At 41.3% G+C, this 17,934-nt stretch overlaps 1 protein-coding gene across 7 annotated transcripts in view; it reads right to left on the reverse strand.

The window, feature by feature from the left end:
* The window catches only part of TANC2 (tetratricopeptide repeat, ankyrin repeat and coiled-coil containing 2), a gene marked incomplete at its 3' end in the record, with an annotated part of 370,267 nt that overhangs the window by 18,063 nt on the left and 334,270 nt on the right, over positions 1–17,934 (reverse strand). For 6 of the 7 annotated variants that reach the window (XM_081933706.1, XM_081933707.1, XM_081933702.1 and 3 more), the window contains 5 exons: positions 16,554–16,729; positions 15,350–15,482; positions 13,914–14,005; positions 8,571–8,717; positions 6,748–6,848 (listed from right to left, as the gene is read on the reverse strand). In XM_081933706.1, the coding sequence (XP_081789832.1) occupies positions 6,748–6,848; positions 8,571–8,717; positions 13,914–14,005; positions 15,350–15,482; positions 16,554–16,729 (649 nt within the window). Of the gene's footprint in view, positions 1–6,743; positions 6,849–8,570; positions 8,718–13,913; positions 14,006–15,349; positions 15,483–16,553; positions 16,730–17,934 lie in introns of those variants that run through there. The other variant, XM_081933708.1, reaches the window with a different exon arrangement.

Consider the following 17,934-nt stretch of genomic DNA (forward strand, 5'->3'; position numbering starts at 1 on the left):
TCAATGTTGGCTCAGCGGGCCCATCCGCAGAAGGCTCTCCAGGTGGCCTCGTAAATCCGTGTTGTGGACAGACACCGAGCTGCCTGGATTGTTTTTATGACCTTGGCGGAAAACTTTTGCTTGATTAAGATATCCCTCTCAAGTGCCACATGGCTAACTGCAAGTATTGGGGGCTCAGATGATATAGTGCCCCCTGGGAGAGGGATATCCGATCGTCCGGTATTCTCCAAGGATGAGAGATGGACAGATTTAGCACATCGGCGTATCAGGGACACCATGGCCACATTGGGGCGACTAGAGGACTTCCGCTGGTTCCGCCAGTATCTTCTGAATGATGTGCGGGATTACTGGAAGAGGTGGGAACACGTAAAAGAGGCCAGGGGGCCAGGGGCTGTGCAATGCATCTATGCCCTCCGCTCCTGGTGCCTGGAATCTTGCAAAGAATCACGGCAGGTGGATAGTTGTGGGGCTGTGCGAATAGGTCCACTACTGGGTGGCTGAATCTGCGGGATAGCTCCTGGAATAGGGCCAGGGATAATCACCACTCTGTCTGATCCACTGTCTCCCTGCTTAGCCAGTCCGCTTGGACGTTCGCGGTCCCCGAGATATGCTCTGCCCGGATTGACAGAAGATGTCTCTCTCTGCCCAACAGTGAAGCCTCTCCGCTTCCATTATCAGTGACTTGGATCACGTGCTTCCCTGGCAGTTGACATGCGCCTTGGAGGCTACGTCAGTGAGGACCAGCACATGGCTGGTCCTGACCACATCCTGAAAGTGGAGAAGTGCCAGGCCGATGATGCACAGTTCTAACCAGTTGATGCTGTTCCTGAGCTCTTGCGCAGTCCAACACCCCTGGGCTACTTGGTTGAGTGAGTGCGCTCCCCATCCGTACAGGCTCGCATCGGTTGTCACCACAATTTGATCTGGTTCCTTGAATAGAGAACCCCGGCTCAGATTGGAAGCCATCCACCAGTGTAGCGAAATGGACACACTGGATGATACTCACACCTTGATCTGAGAGTGGCTGGTGTGTGCCCTCTGAAATGGGAGAAGGAACCACTGGAGAGGGCGAGCATAGAAGCGCGATCAAGGAACAATGTCTATACATGAAATCATCTTTGACTTCAAATGTGACTCACAGGATGCTGCTGCATCGTTCTGGAGATAATGCCACTCGCATATGACAGAATCTATTAATGTCCCGAGATGTAATAGTCTTGTAGTTGGCTGAAGGTGGCTTTTTGGAAGATTCAGTACAATCCCATGGCGCCGCAGAGTATCAATAGTCGTTTGAAGGTCTCGTACTGCCTGGGAGTGCGATGACAAAAGAATCAAGACGTCGTCAAGATAACAATTCACTCTGACCGGGAGTGAGCGGAGGTATGCGGCTATCGCTGCCAACAGTTTGGTAAAGGTTCGTGTGGCCGATGAGAGGCCGAATGGCAGGGCCTTGTACTGAAAATGACGACCAGTAAAGTGGAACCTCAGGAATTTCCTGTGTGCCGCGTGTATGGGCACATATAGATAGGCTTCTTTTATATCGATTGAAGTCATCAGGTCGCCTTGTCTGATGCAGGTCAGTATGCTCTTGAGGGACTGCATCTTGAATCTTTGGTATTTGATGTAAAGATTCAGTCTCTTTAAATCTAGAATGGCTCTCCATTCTCCCAAGGACTTGGGAACTAGGAAAAAGATTGAGTAGAATCCTAGCCTTTCCTGTCCCTGGGGTACTAGTTCTATGGTGTCAATGGATAACAGGTGTTGGATCTCCTGGTTCATGAGACCCTGTTTCACCTGATTCCTGGGGATGGGGCACTTGATGAAACGTCTCGGGGGAATGGAGAGAAACTCCAGTGTGAGGCCTAGCCTCACAGTTTGAACCACCCAAGCATCTGAGGTGGTTTCTGCCTATTGGCTTGCGAATGCTGCCAGTCGCCCGCCAATAGGCCCATCCCTTTCGGAGTTACCTATACCGGCGACAAGACCGGTTGCTGGCGCCACGAAATGGCCACCAGGTTTGCGCCTGCTGTTGATTCTGCTGTCTATTTCTGTCCCGGGCCCCTGACCAGTCCTGAGTACGGTCCTGCCCCTGTGTGTATGGCCTGTTATACTGGGGAACATAAGGTGCCGCTGTGAACCCAGAATCCATGGCCCGAAAGGGCTGCCTCCTGAAATAAGGCTGGTGTCTCCTATCTGAATGCCTTTTGGTAGATGGAAGTACCTTGCGCTTATCTCTTGTTTCTATTAAGATGGGATTCAGGGCGGTCCCAAACAAGGCACCCCCTTTGAAAGGCATTGAAGCTAAGCACTATTTGGATTTTATATCCGCCTGCCAATGGCGGAGCCATAGGAGACAGCAGGAGGGGACATTGGATGCTATAGCTCGAGACGCGAATTTAGTTGTGTTGAGGGTAGAGTCCGAGGAATATTCTAGCGCTGCGACCAGTTTGTTAACATCCTGGTGCAGCTGCATATCCTCTGGGGCAACCCTGGCTTGGAGTTGTTTAAGAAACACCAGGGATGTCCGGTTGAAAAATGAGTCCGCAGCCGTGAAACGTAACGCCCAGGCGGCCGCCTGGTGTGTCTTACGTATCATCAATTCAGCTTTGCAGTCCTCACCCTTGAGACCCTCCAACAATTCGGATGGCAACAGGGCTGGGGAGGCCAAGGCAGCAATAAGAGGATCTATAATGGGAAACTGAAGAATCCCATCAATCTCTGGTGTCGAACCACACAACTTCCTGTCGCCATTGCTGGGTGATGGAATTGCAGCGGGCTGTGTCCACTGTCTCTGCACTATATCTAAAAATAGTTTGGGAAAGGGAATAACATCCTATTCCTGAACCTGTTCAGTGAAGAACTGGTCCATGGAGTCCAGCCCCACTGCTGCACTGGCCTGTGTGGTGGAGCCACGCATGTTGGCAGTGGTCTTGGCCTTATATAACAATGATTTATACAATGTAGGATGAAACAACCCGGAAAAAGAGGGCCTGTCCTGCGCTAGGCCGTCATCATCCGAGAGCTCCAGGTCACGCAGTTCCTCCTCCTCACCGAGGATAGAACCCTCGCTTTGGATTGAGGGAAGTGGGGAAGGAGGATCCTCTTGGGAAGTGGAGGGTTCCCTGGGCAAGGCTGAGTGTTTGGGCCGTTGTCCCCTTCGCTAGAGTTCAGCATCTACCCCCTGAGTTATGGCCAGGGAAATCATATCCCTGAGCTCCAGGGGAATATTGAGGGTAGAAGTCTCCTCAGGCCTCAACCCTGCTGCAGTGGGAGTAAAGGTGGCAGTTGGCTCCGTGCGACTAGGCGTGGGTGTCTGACCCTCCAAGATATCTGAGGCATCAGATAAGGAGAGGGATCCCAATCCTGTCTCCTTCAGAGAGGCCTTGTGGCAAGGAAATATCAGGGGCCCAATCCTGTATTCCTGCCAGTCTGGGTGGTGATGCAGGTGGAGAAACCTGTTGGAAGTGGAGGTGGCTAGAGCCTAGCTCCCTTCTTGTTTTTATCTTTGCGCCCTGCAGCCCTATTAGCTGCTGCGGATGGGGCTCCTAACCTGGTCCTGCAGGAGGTCCTGGTGACAGACCTCCCAAGCCTATCGCTGGCCCTGGACAGATTAGATGGTAATGAGGGGAAAGTTTCTGCCCCAGAATTGTTCCCAGTCACCAAGCAATCTGCCATTATTATTGTCAGGGAGCTCACTCAGAATAAAGAAGCCGAGGTGAGAAGCGAAGAATCATTCTGCTATCGGCTCTCAAGTTCACAATAGAATGCACCAAGTAAGGAGATCACACGCCGCTTTACTGCACCAGACGAATCCTCGTGTGCAATGGTGGCCAGCGTTAAGAGATGGTTAGCTCCATCCTCGGGAGATTTTGCGTCACACTGACTTGACGCACATAATCCAGCCACCCCTCGGCTGGCTCTCAATGGCGCACAATTCAAACTTGTCCCCAAAATGGCCACCGCTTTAAGTTTTGATGAGAAAATGGCCGCTCCGAAATTGTTTGCCTCTGCGGCGGCAGCGGTTGCAGCGGTAAAGGTAGCGTTTGCTGCAGGATGCCGATTGCTGACTAATAAGGCCAATCGCGGCTGAAGACAAGCCCAGTGGCAGACGCGTTCAATAAGAAGGGACTGATCGCGCTTAACAAGCGGATCATGCCCGGGGTAGCCGACATGAGAGTGGCGCACCAGCTCTCAGCTGCGGCGATCAGTAAGCGAGGAAATCAATCACCACTAGAACCGGCCGATTTAACGGTGAGTAGCGGCCACATTGCGCTAAAAACGGCCCGGCAAGGCAGTCCGTCGGAACGGAGCCACCTGCCCTTGACGCTCTGTAGATACCTAGAAAAAAACTAAACACTACAAGAAATATTACTTACATAAAGTACGAGTTGATTTGATTAGTGCCCTAGAGAAAAATTTATACGTTTCTTCAGGCTGGACTGAGTTAAAAAACTGAACCCTTCCAGTCAGAGGAGGCGTGGTCAACAATTTCATAACTCAGTCTCTAGGCTAATGGACAAAGTTAACCCATGCTTGAATTCTCCAAGCAGCTCACAGGAGAAGCACATTCTTGTTATCTTTCTCTGATCAAATAGAAAGCAGTTTCTGAAAGATAAAGCTCCCTAGCAATTTCAGTATTCTGAAATGTGATCCCACCTTAAGCACATGAACTGGGCTGTACACACACACACACACACACACACACACACACACACACACACCTATGCAAAGGTTTTAGGCAGTTGTGCAAAAATGCTGTAAATTAAGAATACTTTCAGAAATAAAAGTGTTCATAGTTTATTTTTTATCAATTAACAAAATGGAAAGTAAATGAACAGAAGAGAAATCCAAAGCAAATTAATATTTGGGGTGACCACCCTTTGCTTTCAAACCAGGATAATTCCTACACTTGCACAAAGACAGGGATCTTGTACAACTAGAATCAGATGAATGATTAACCAATTATACCATGTTTTCCTGAAAATAAGACAGAGTCTTATTTTCTTTTGACCCCCGAAATAAGCATTTGGACTTATTTTCGGGGAGGTATTATTTTTGAGGTGCAGGAGGTATTATTTTTGAGTGAGTGTGGTCACCTCATGGCTGCTGCTGTGTTGCAATATTTTCAGGGAGGACTTATTTCCAGGGAAGGGCTTATTTTAGCGCATGCACTCAAAAGTCCAATTTGGCTTATTATCCGGGGAGGTCTTATTTTGGGGAAAACAGGGTACCAAGCAGGTGCTAATGATCATTAATTTCATATGTAGGCTGAAACACTTTCATTAACTGAAACAGAAACAGCTGTATAGGAGGCTTAAAACTGGGTGAGGAACAGACAAACTCTGCTACTAAGGTGAGGTTGTGGAAGACAGTTTCATTGCTGAGCACAGGAACAAGACAAAAGGTACTGTATCAGTAAGGCCTCTCCCAAGCAAAGATTTAAAAGCAGACTGGGGTTTCAAGATGTGCTGTTCAAACTCTTTTGAAGAAGCACAAAGAAATGGGCAATGTCGAGAACCACAGATGCTGTGGTAGGCCAAGGAAACTTAATGCAGAGATGACAAACACATCATGCTCACTTCCCTTTGGCATCAGATGTCCAGAAGTGCCATCAACACAGAACTGGCAGAAACCAGACTCAAGTATATCCATCTATTTCTACATTTTGATGAATCAAAATGTGAAATATTTGGCTGTAGCAGGAGGCAGTTCAAAGGGCTGGAAAGCATACAATAATGAATGTCTGTAGGCAACAGTGAAGCATGGTGGAGGTTCCTTGCACTTTTGTGGCTGCATTTCTGAAAATGGAGTTGAAGATTTTGTCAGGACCAATGTTGTCCTCATTGCTGAGAAATACAGGCTGATACTTATCAATCATGCCATATATCAGGCGTGTGATTAGCCCCAAATTTATTCTGCAGCAGGACAACAGCCCCAAACATAAAGCCAATGCCATTCAGAACTAACTTCAGCATAAAAACAAGGAGTCCTGAAAGTGATAGTTTGTCTCCTACAGAGCCTTGATCTCTACATTATTGAATCTGTTTGGAATTACATGAACAGACAGAAGAATCTGAAGCAGTCTATATTCTCAAAAGATCTGTGGTTAGTTCTCCAAGAAGTTTGGAACAACCTTGAAGGAGTTCTTTCAAAAACTTTGTGCAAGTATACTTAAAAGAATTGGTGCTGTTTGAAGGCAAAGGGTGGCCACTCCAAATATTGATTTAATTTGGATTTTTCTTCTATTCATTTACTTTCCATTTTGTTAATTAATAAAAATAAACTATTAACATTTTTTATTTCTGAAAGCATTTTAATTTACAGCACTTTTGCACAACTGCCTAAAACTTTTGCACAGTACTCTGTGTGTAGATGCATGCGTATATTTTGATCCAACTGCTTTCAACCTTCTTACATAACAGGTAGCCTTATACTTAGAGCAAATTATTGATTAATCCACAAAATAATCCTCCATGCTGATGCATGTTATTATGATGTGAATAAAGGCAATACTAGCAGAATATTCTATAAGGACGTTATGGCAAAACTTAGAGAGCTACTATAGCTGAAACTATGGAAGTTGCTCATCTTGATGACAGGCTATAACAGCATCTGAATCTGTTATTTTTGGATTATAATTATATTCTTCCTCAAATATATTCTTGCTATTTGTTCCTTGTGTTGATCAGGACATTTTTAGGAGTGTGTGACACCCAAACCTTCATTTCTCTCTGGCTCTCCTCTCACCTGCTGCTGCGTTTGGCCCTTGCTCTTGCATAGTAAGCTTCATAAGATTTCGGTTTCAGCTCCAGTGCTTTAGTAGCAAATTCCTCCGCCATTCCAAAATCCTGCCATTACAATAGGTGCGTAGATAAGTCAATGAAAAAACAGACAGAGAATTTGGGAAGAAAAGAAATAAAATTGATAGATTGTTGAAAGCGGACTGAGTACTTTCCAATATTAACAAAATATCAGACAGCTGGTATCGAGAGATCCAACTTTTTTTATATTTATATTTATATTATCTGTTCCTAACCTGGGACTGTAAGTGTCAAATCTGTTCTTTGGGCATACATCCAGTCCATGTATCATCATTTATTCCGCCCTAGAAATAGTAAAATCTACTTCATTTTTTTTTAATTTGCAACTTAGTGCTTCAATAATAATAACTTGAAATAATTTATGGCTTCATACTGACCATTGACATGAACAAGTTGTGGAACACACACACACATATATATGTATATATGTATGTATGTATGTGTGTGTGTGTGTATATATATATATATATATATATATATATATATATATATATATATATATATATATATATATATATATATATATATATATATATATATATATATATATATATATATATATACATACATATACATATACACATACACATACACATATATATATATATCGTTTTCCCCATATTCTTAGGATTGCCTCATTTGAACTGTCATGTGTTGAAAGAATTAGGTGACAGGAACGTAGGGATATATTATATAATCTGGACATTATCAATAATTCCTAATAATTATCTTTATGATTATGTGAAGGATCCTAACTAGATACAGTGCATATATTAACAACTATCTAGGTAGTTGTTCCATACTTGTGTGGCCAATAGTATATAGAAGGGAAAACATGGCAAAAGCTTACATTGTATAACCCTACCATTCTTTAAAACTTTTAAGTGACATTTCTCAGAATTAAAATTCCAAGACAGAAGTAGCTATATCTGATTTTACCTGAACTTTTTGTTGCACTATAGATAGAGATAGAAATAGGTATATCTGATTTTATTTGAACTTTCATTAAAATAAAAGTGTCTCAACTAAGCTAGAGTTAATACCATAATTTTGATGAAATAGATTTGTAATATTAAGTGCCTTGCTGGATTGGACCCCTGGCCCATGTAATCCAGGAATCTGTTCTATGATAGCTAACCAAATGTACAAGGCAGAAACAGTAAAATCTCTTGTTATTTTTAAGTTTGTTTAAAATCTAACCTGTTATTATATATCTCAATCTCTAAGTCATTATTATATGATTTTTTAACCTAAACATTCTCCTTTTTCTCTCTCACAGCCATATTCCACTATATGCACACAAACACACATTTTATGTTGTTTTAAAGAATGGCTTTTGAATAGCATAAAGACTGTCATGTGTAAGGAGAGTGTAACCTATGCAACTTGAGACTGAGTCACTGTTCTAAGAGAAAGCAAGAGCTTTAGAAGGAAAAGACAATATTTTATATCTACCAGCATCCTTCAATTTGCATATGCACAAATATTTTTTAGAAAATGAAAGGAAGCTATAGTCATAAACTGATGAATTTTTAATTGTTTGAAATAAATTCTAAACTATTGCTTGGTTGTTTCAGAATTAGAAAACGCCAGTGCTCTGTGAAGGACAACCAAGTTACAAAAAGGTGGAGGTTTTAAGGCCATTCTAGGAATATAGGTAAGAGTCTGGTTAGGAAGTGATTAGGAACAGGAAAGGAAGCTGGGAAAGGATCACATTCAGGAATAAGCTGTAAGAAGGAGGGCACTTACATTCATTTTCCTCCGACAGCGTGATAAGTTGAGAAGGAGTGACACCTTCAGTTCCCGGAAAGTTTTTAGATCTTCTCCAAACCCTTCTCGGGGAAACTTCTTCAAAGCATACTGATACCGTTGGGCAGCTTCTTTCACTTTCCCTTTCTAATAAAATGTCAAACAGTAAATGTACCATTCAGTTTTTTTTATCTGACTGTTGTAAGAGTTATAGATCAAGAAACTGAATGTGCCTGTAAAAGATTCTAGAAATAAACAAAGAATATCAGTTATTCTCCTTAAAGAATAACTTTTATCAATTTGGGGATCATTAATAGAAACTCTATTCTTACAAACAATTCAGGTTCTTTTTCTGCATACCTTTATATATCTTCCTTTATTGGAGAATCAATTTGCTAAGAGATACTTTTTGTTGAATGAGTAAACATATTAAGAATGTATTATGTAAGGAAGTAAGGAAAATAAGTTAGAATAAGCAATAACTCGCAATAATTTTCATTATTTAGCATGTTTCACTCTAACCAAAATCATGTGCCTAACAGACATGTAAAATTGCCTAATAATCTCTTTTGGTCCATGGTTTAAGATGCAGTGGATGTTCTCTTGTTATACAGTTTTCAATTATGAAATTGTTATTTGTTTTTCACAAAAAGATGAACTCATTAATAGGCAAATGGATTAGCAGAGAAAAGGCAACAATTATTATTTCTGTGGAGAAAATGGAATATTGGACACTTACCATGAAGAATATTTTTTGTTTGACGTACTACATCTTCATACTGGACTATGATTTCCCTGCAGTTCAGAAATGGCAAGATTCCTTACCCAAGATCTTTATCGAATCATTTTCTTAATGAAACTTAATGAAAGTTCAATTCCAAAGCAAGATTTAAATAAAGGAAAGGAGTTGATATAATAAAAGACTAATGCAGTGATAACGAACCTTTTTCGCCTCAAGTGCAAAAAACATACATGCGCACTGTTGCAGGCGCTCGCATGCCCACCCCCATAATTTAATGCCCCCCCCCTCTGCAAACCGTGCATTTTTGTGCAAGGCTTCCCTACCACTCCCTGCTCTGGCTGCTTCCCCTTGGCTAATACCCAGTGAGGGGAGAAGTTGCTCTGCCACAAACAGCAATGGGGGGGGGGGGGGGGCGCAAAGGGATGCTCGAGCATGCTCCTGCGTAAAAAACCTTCCCTTATCATTCTTCTGTGTAAAGATTGGGCCCTTTTTACTCTATCTGGTGTGAGCCCGGTTGCTATATGACACCCCCCCCCCGCCAATCAAAGAGGATCCGGGGCACTACAGTCAATAGAGAAATGCGGAAGGGGGCTGCTGGCACGAGGGAAAAACATGCAACAGGCAAAGAGAAAAAGTGGCTTCCTTCCCTGGGGCTGGCTGCTCTATTCCCACCACCACCATATCGCACTACCAAAGAGGATCCTGCCTGGGTGCTACAATCCATAGGGAAATAGGAAGAGCTGCTGGCACGAGGGAAAGACAAGCAGCAAGGAAAGAAGAATAGCAGTTTTTCCCCCTCATAGTGGCTGCTGTTGTCCTTTTCTCCATTTCACTTCCACACCATGGAGTCTGCCCCACCTTCCATCGCCCAGACTCTCACTTCCGCCTAGCATTTCTTTGCCTACCTGATTTCCAGGTCCACTGTGTTTCTTGCCATCATGTGCAGGGAAACAAAGTTTGTGGGACTAAAAAAAAAACGTCAATCAATCAATTCTAACTTCGGGGAAAGGTGAGAGACCTCGTGAAGTTGGAATTGATTGCTTGAAGTTTTTTTTTAGTCCCACAAACTTTGTTTCCCTGCCCAAAATGGCAAGAAATGATGGAAAAATGAGACCCGGGGGGGGGGGGGGGATCAGGTAGGCAAAGAAATGCTTGGGGGAAGTGAGGGCCTGGGCAATAGTGGGTGGGGCAGGCTCCATGGCGTGGCGCTGAAATGGTGAAAAGGGCAACAGAGCAGCCATCATAAGGGGAAAAAGCCACTTTTTTTCTTTCCTTGCTGCTTGTCTTTCCCTCGTGCCGGCAGCTCTCTTCCTCATTTCCCTTTGGATTGCAGCGACCAGGCAGGATCCTCTTTGATAGCACAGGGGAGGGGGAAACAGAGCAGCCAGCAGGAGGAAAGGAAGCCCCTTTTTCTTCTTGCCTGCACTTGTCTTTCCCTCGTGCTGGCAGCTTCCTTCCTCATTTCCGGTTTGTGCGTTGGACTCCGGAGGGCGAAAAACAGCCAAAAATCAGCTGGCCAGCACACACATGTGTGCTGGAGCTGACAGGGCAACGCCTTGCGTGCCGTCAGAAATGGCTCTGCGTGCCACCTGTGGCACGCGTGCCATATGTTTACCATAATGGGTATAACTACAGTTAGTCCTTGAGTTATAACTGTTAGTTTAGCAACTGCTCCAAGTTATGATGGTGCTGAAAATAGTGACTTATGATTTGTCCTTGCACTTACGACCACTGCAGCATCTTCGTAATTACGAGATTGTGATTCAGCCAGTATGTAGTTACAATTACCGCACCCCAGGGACACATTATTTGCAACCTTCCTAACCAACTTCTAGCGAGCAAACTCAATGGGGGAACCTGTATTAATGCCCACTTAATTAACAATGATCATTGAAAAAAGGTAATAAAATCAGGTGTGATCATGTGATAATTTATTTAAGGACTGGATAATTTGGCAACACAAGTTCCAGCCCTAAGTCGAGGACTACCTGTGGTAGGGAAGCAAATCTCTTTGAATTATTTGCATTACAATAGTGAGTTAGCTAACATGATTTACAGTAAGTACATTGGATTGGTTCTCATAAGAAAATGGAACATCAGCCATGCTAATGAGAAATATTGGGAGAGAAAGAGGGTAAAATGAACTCCTCATGAGTTCTAGGAAAACTTCAATGAGGAATTATTTTTTTAAAACATGAAAATGGTTAGGGAAATGCTATAGCACTGTGATGGTGAACCTATGGCATGCGTGCCACAGGTGCACACAAAGCCCTCTCAGGGGGCACGTGAGCTCTCTCCCCAGCTCAGCTCCACCATGCATAACACTCGCTCACCAGCTGATTTTTGGGTCTCTGCTGCATATGCAGGAGACGCACACATGTGGGGGGGGCAGAGGAGTGCAGGGGGGCAGCGCCCCCTACCTCCTTTTTGATCCCAGGAGGCTTCAGGGAGGCCTGCTAGGCCCAAAATGGGGCAAGCGGGGAGAGTCATGCGCACATGCGCAGGGGGAGTGGGATATGGTGCATTATGGGTGTGGTCACGCACACACGGGCATGCGAGGAGAAAAAGGTTAGCTATCACTGCTACAGTAGAACAATGAAAAATATAGAAGGTAAATAAGTAGGTCACAAGGATTCAGGAGAAAACTATTATGAACAAAAGCAGAGAATAAGATTTTTCTAAATTCTTTCCTGACAATTGATGGGAGGCAATTTAAATGCTTTATTTGAATGTTTTCTTTATAGCATTCTAGAACAGGATTGCATGTGCGTGCTGGCCAGCTGACCGGCCTTCAATTTCAGCCATCCCTGAAGCCTCTGAAGGGTGAAGAACAACCCAACACGCAAACTGGAAGTTTGGAAACAGATTTCTGGTTTGCTCGTTGGGCCGTTTTTCTCCCTCTGGAGGCTTCAGGGAAGCCTCCTGAAGCCTTGGGGGGGGGGGCATTTTCGCCCTCCCCAGGCTCCTAGAAAGCCTCTGGAGTCTGGGGAGGGCGAAAAACGGGTCCATCATGCACCAAGGGCGGGAGTCATATGTGCATGCACCTGGGGATTGCGCGCATACAATTATGGGTGTAGACATGTCCACTCACGACCCCCCTGCACTCCCCTTGCTTTTGGCACACGATGGCAAAAAGGTTATGTATCACTGCCTTAGGCGATTGCAAAAAACCTAAAACAGTGTGCTACTAGACTTCTTTTTTCTCCAAAGAACATGGGGAAAAGCAGAAAGCTTATGGAGAAAAATAGTAATTAAAAAAGAATTTTCTCTTTAGTTTTGAACTTGCAATCTTTTATTTACAAGGCAAGTGTGTTAATCATTATTCTATTAGAGCATTCATAGTAAACACAGTTTTAAGAAGAATTAGAGATCCTGAAATTATATTGAGTGTATTTTAGAAGCAAATTTATCCCATAAACTGGAAGCCACAATTGAAAAGTATCTCTTCCTTAATCCTCATCAGGAAGTATTTTGTCAAAAGGAGAAATCAGAAGATGGCACCAATAGTCTGCAGAAATGGAGCAACATTCTTAGGCAATTGGGAGGATGTAATTATTGAGACACTGCAGTCTAACAGGGTTTGAAGGACAAAATCAGATACTTCATCATAGAAACAAACTGGGAATGAGTCAAACTGAGATCAAATTCATACAATATGGTCTCTCTTCAAGTGCAAATAAGATTCTCACAGTGACATTCCAGGCTAACTGAGGTTTCTACAAGCAGGTCCACACAGTGTACAGTGCAATAATGCAGCCTGAAAATTATAAAAGGATGAATGATTATAGCACTGATTTTTCCCCAAGAAAAGAATACAAGAAAATTTTAGTCATAGTTGTTTAAATTATGATTATGGTTTGCAGAGAAGGAAAATGAGAAATTAAAATTAGTAGAGAGAAATTCACAGTCTGGTCTTTATGATTTAATTATGGTTAGACATAAAGACTAGTATGTCTATGCATAACTCCAACCTCAACTATATACAACTTGGGTTGAATTTTATTTTTTTCATAAATAAAATATATGCCAATCTTAACTTTCAGAATAAAGAAAACCACCTAAGTTCCAGAGAGCTGTTTCAGGTATTAGAGAATTCAAGCACTCTCTTTTGCTCAGATTGGACAATTTTTCACAGAGTAACTATCATAGATACCATGAACAATTAAAAGACTCTTTGCATTTTATCAAATAATGTATTTTGTCCCAGTGATCACAGAAAATTGTATGGGTCATCAAATCTGCAAATGTAGTGTTTACTTAGTGTTGGAAACATGCAGAAGAGGCCTTTATCCTGCAGAGGATAGATGATGGCTAAATTGTTTAACTGTATAAATGCTTTAAATACACATGTACATACATAAACTTACATATATTGTTATAAATTTAGGCTATAAATTTATCTTTTTAGCTTTAAAATTAGGGAATTGTAGTTTATTTAACAATTCAAAATATTGCCAGAACTGCCTATGTTATGAATTAAAATTTCTGAAGATTTCTGTATATATTTTCACTGCTCTATAAACAAAGAATGATAAATGTTTCTCTCTCTTTTTAACACAAAAGCTCAATTATTAAATATAAAATCACAGCTTCCATCTTACCTTGTAAAACATGTCTCCCTCCTCCATCAATTTGCTCAACAGGATGACCATGATGTCTGGTTTGGAAGTGGCCATTGCCCATGTTGCTGGACCTGTAGTGTACAGGATGCATGATGGGTAAAAAACTCATACAATGCAAAAGGTGGCAGTGGAGGAAAGCTAAAATGAGAAAACATCCTGGGCAGATAATTTCTGATGGAGAGAACAACTTGTTACAGTCAATTCAAGAAGCAACTTGGTCCCAGCAAAAAAGTTGGGTTTGTAAATATAAGTGAATAAAATATATATTTTGCAATATTATAATTAAATTAATTTTAGAACAAGTCATAAATACTTGAGTCATTTTTGAAGAGAGAGTATTCACTTAGTGGCATTACCAAGAAAACATTATAGAAAAATGAGTAAGAACAAGTAATATTAAATAGAATTAAAATTAATATCCATATCATTGTACATAAATTAACTGATGTACAATGCAAAATCTGATAAAGATATATATCTGAAATTTTCTGTGTCAGTATTTGTATTACCATGTTAAAATCTTTTAAAACTTCAGTGTTTCTGAAAAAAAATGATTCAAACTAAATTCTTATCTGTAAAAGTGCATTCTCCTGATGCAGTTCAAAAGTCCAGTTTTGCACTTCAAAAACAAAAACAACAAACAAATAATTTCAGAATGAGTTTTTCCCTCAGTAAATTATCAGCTTCTGAAGTTCTTATCATCATAGAAAAGCATTTCAGAAGACTTAATGAAAACAAATTTGCAGTGTTTTACATATTTTGCAGCATTTTAAAGTGAATTTAGTCTTGCATTCAAGTTATTCTCTGCAGCAGTAAGAAAAAAATTATTTGAAGGTAAGAAAATTAAAAGTGGGAAATAGAACATAGGCAGGCAAAACTGTAGAAGAGAAAAGGCAGAGCTGTTAGACCACCAAGTTTGATGATGACAGCAGTGAAATATACCTCTTGGACGACTTGGTAGTGTCTGACAGCCTTTGGGGGATGTGGTGGTGGTGGTGGGGAAGATAGGAGGAAAACACAAATTTGTGGGAGAGGGAGAAAAAATGGATGAAGGTGAATTTTAAAAAAAGGAAAAAGCAGCAGTGAGAGGCAGGCAGCAAAGCAGCAGCAAATTTTGTGATGCAAGAATTAAGAGACAAAGGCATATGCAGATAATGCTCAAATCTAGAAACATCTACAGAGTAGGGTAGGCAGCATACCAGCATAACACAGCTGTTTTGATTTTCATTTTTAGACAATGACCTTTCTTTAGTTTGTAAGAGCTAAATAATGAATTCACTACTGCAATCATCACATATGGAAATGCTAAGCATTTGCATATTGAAACTGACTATGCCTATATCACAGGAATATACTGTGTTTTCATATTCAAGAAAGGTATGAAAGATAGGTTATTCCCTTTGTGTCCTTCCTACCTATCTTGGCTCCTTTCTTCAAGAGAGTAACTACAACAGAAGTATTTCGGCAGCCCACTGCCCTGTCGAGGGGGCGCATCCCACTGTAATCCACATGCTCAATCATGGCACCATGATCCACCAGGAACTGAACCTATAAACAAACAAACAACTGAGTCAGCATCATCCAGAAACAATCAATGTTGTTATATGATTAAGCTGAGATTTCAGATTCATAGAATGCTGGTTATATTCTTTAAAGCCTTACATGATGTAAGGCCAGATTTTGCTTATATGGTAGCTGTTTATTGATAGCTATTTCTGCCCATCCTACCAGATCCATTAGGATGGATGTCCTCCTGGTCTTATCAGTAAAACATTAATGCCTTGCAGAATCCAAAAAACATCCCTGATCTTGTTGACTTTCCGGAAACTGAAAAACCTGGCTTTTCCCAGACAGTAAGGCTAGACTGTTAGTGGTGTGTCACATAGAGATCACTGTATGTATGGTTGAGGATAAAATGTGGGGTGCCTTGGCTTTTGTATATTAGATTTCTTTATATATATGTTGTTTTTATCATTTGTAAGCTATATTTCTAAATATAGGTTTAACTATATCACTAAGATTGATGTCTCTTTTGATATCAATTGGAGGAATATGACAAGCCAGACCAGTTTGTCAGACTGACCAACCTATTGCACAAAAATCCCAAATGGTGCAGAAAGCTGGAGTTTACAACATACTTGAAGTATTGTAGGAGTCATCAAGGCTTATTGCTGACAATGTAACCATGCGGTTCCTGTTCTTTAGCCCTCCAATCCAATATTGTAGTTAACATTTAAAGGGCATATAAGCTGTTCAATATTGACCATTTATGTGGTGTGAGAAGACAGTTAGTAACCCAATTAACTCTACATATTAAATTAAATATGAAAAATTGACAAAGGTGTCATAGGTTTCAATTCCTATTTACATTTTATAAGATGCAGCTGAAAATATTGGATTACATAGTCCATTTTTCCTGCGCTACGAACTATGGAATGAAGAATGGGGCTAGTTTCAGTTTATTCTACTGCAAACTGAGATTATTTGAGGGAAAGTGGAGAGGTACCAATATTATGGCAGTGTCTGTATGTCACATGAATCAGTGGCTGTGATAAAGAAATGAAATGAATCATTATCTTATAGAATAATAAACAAAAAATAAAAATAATCATAACTTACCACTTCTGCATCTCCATAAAAAGCTGCTAAATCCAATGGAGTACGACCATTTTTGTCAGCGTGATCTGTAGCAGCTCCACTCTCTACCAAAGCTCGCACTACTGAAAGATGGCCTTTTAGGCAAGCCCAGCTAAGAGCAGTTAATCCTTCTTTGTCCATTAAGGAAATTGAGGAGCCTGGAGGAAAAAAGCAAAGCTGTTTAAGTGCTTGCACAAGGTAAAATGATTTACACCTCATTCTTGTAGCAATCTTTCAAAAAGATTTGGACTTATTTAGGAATGTATGTATCTCTTTTACAAGAAATACTGCTTATATTAGCTTGATAGATACTGTAGAGAAACAATGTTACCAAATAGCTTGCTGGAGTAGCTTGTAGAGTATTTTATGGTCAGAAAATGGCTTCGCAACTTTTTCACCATATGTTGGAACAAAATTCTTGTAACATTCTTCTCCATTTTTGCTCATTCCTTAAGAATGAGACAAAGTTATCTGTTGATTAGTTCTCCTATCTAATCTTAATTCTCCAGAAGCATCTCAGTTAAATCATTCTTGCATTAAAACAAAAAAACAAAATGGGCCTGGTGGATAAAAGAGAAGAATATAACCATTTAACAAAACATAGGACTAAGAGATTAAAAAATGAGATCTAAAACATATGGCCACACAAATGATAATTTCCTCTCCTCTGGGTAACAGTGTCAACTGGGCAACTCAGGAATAGGGAAGCCTTTAGCAGCCAAAGTTGCATAACCCAGTCCTTCCCTGCATCCCAAATCTTGCCAGCTGTTCTTTCCAACATATAATATCATCTTGTTCCCCACAAGAAAAATGTTGATGTATGTATAATTGAGTATTTGCTTAGCCTACTTATGAGATTACCAGGGCAGAGGCAGAAATCTGAGATGCAGTTCATCTATTGACTTCCTTGTTGCCCAAACGAATCTCTGCCCAGGTTGCTTAATTGGTCACCCAGTGCGTGTTGAAATGCTCCTCTTGCTGGTATTGATGACTTCAACCTTCATGCTTTAGAGCAGTGGGTCTCAAGCTTTCTAATGCCGCGACCCGTTAATACAGTTCCTCATGTTGTGGTGACTCCCAACCATAAAATTATTTTATATTTTCCATATTTTTTCAAAAATATGTATTTTCCTAGGGTCTTAGGCGACCCCTGTGAAAGGGTCGTTCGACCCCCAAAGGGGTCCTGACCCACAGGTTGAGAACCACTGCTTTAGAGAGTGGGTTGGGAAAAACTAAAGATTTTATGGCCACCCGAATTATATGGGTTTGTTCCAGGAAACTCCACGCAAGTCACAGTTAAATGATTACACCTAGACCTTATCAGTGCTTTGCAGCTAATGTATTATCACCTAGATATGGACAA

Source organism: Natrix helvetica (assembly GCF_964273705.1).
Source record: "Natrix helvetica genome assembly, chromosome: Z".
In the NCBI taxonomy this organism is placed as follows: Eukaryota; Metazoa; Chordata; class Lepidosauria; order Squamata; family Natricidae; genus Natrix; species Natrix helvetica.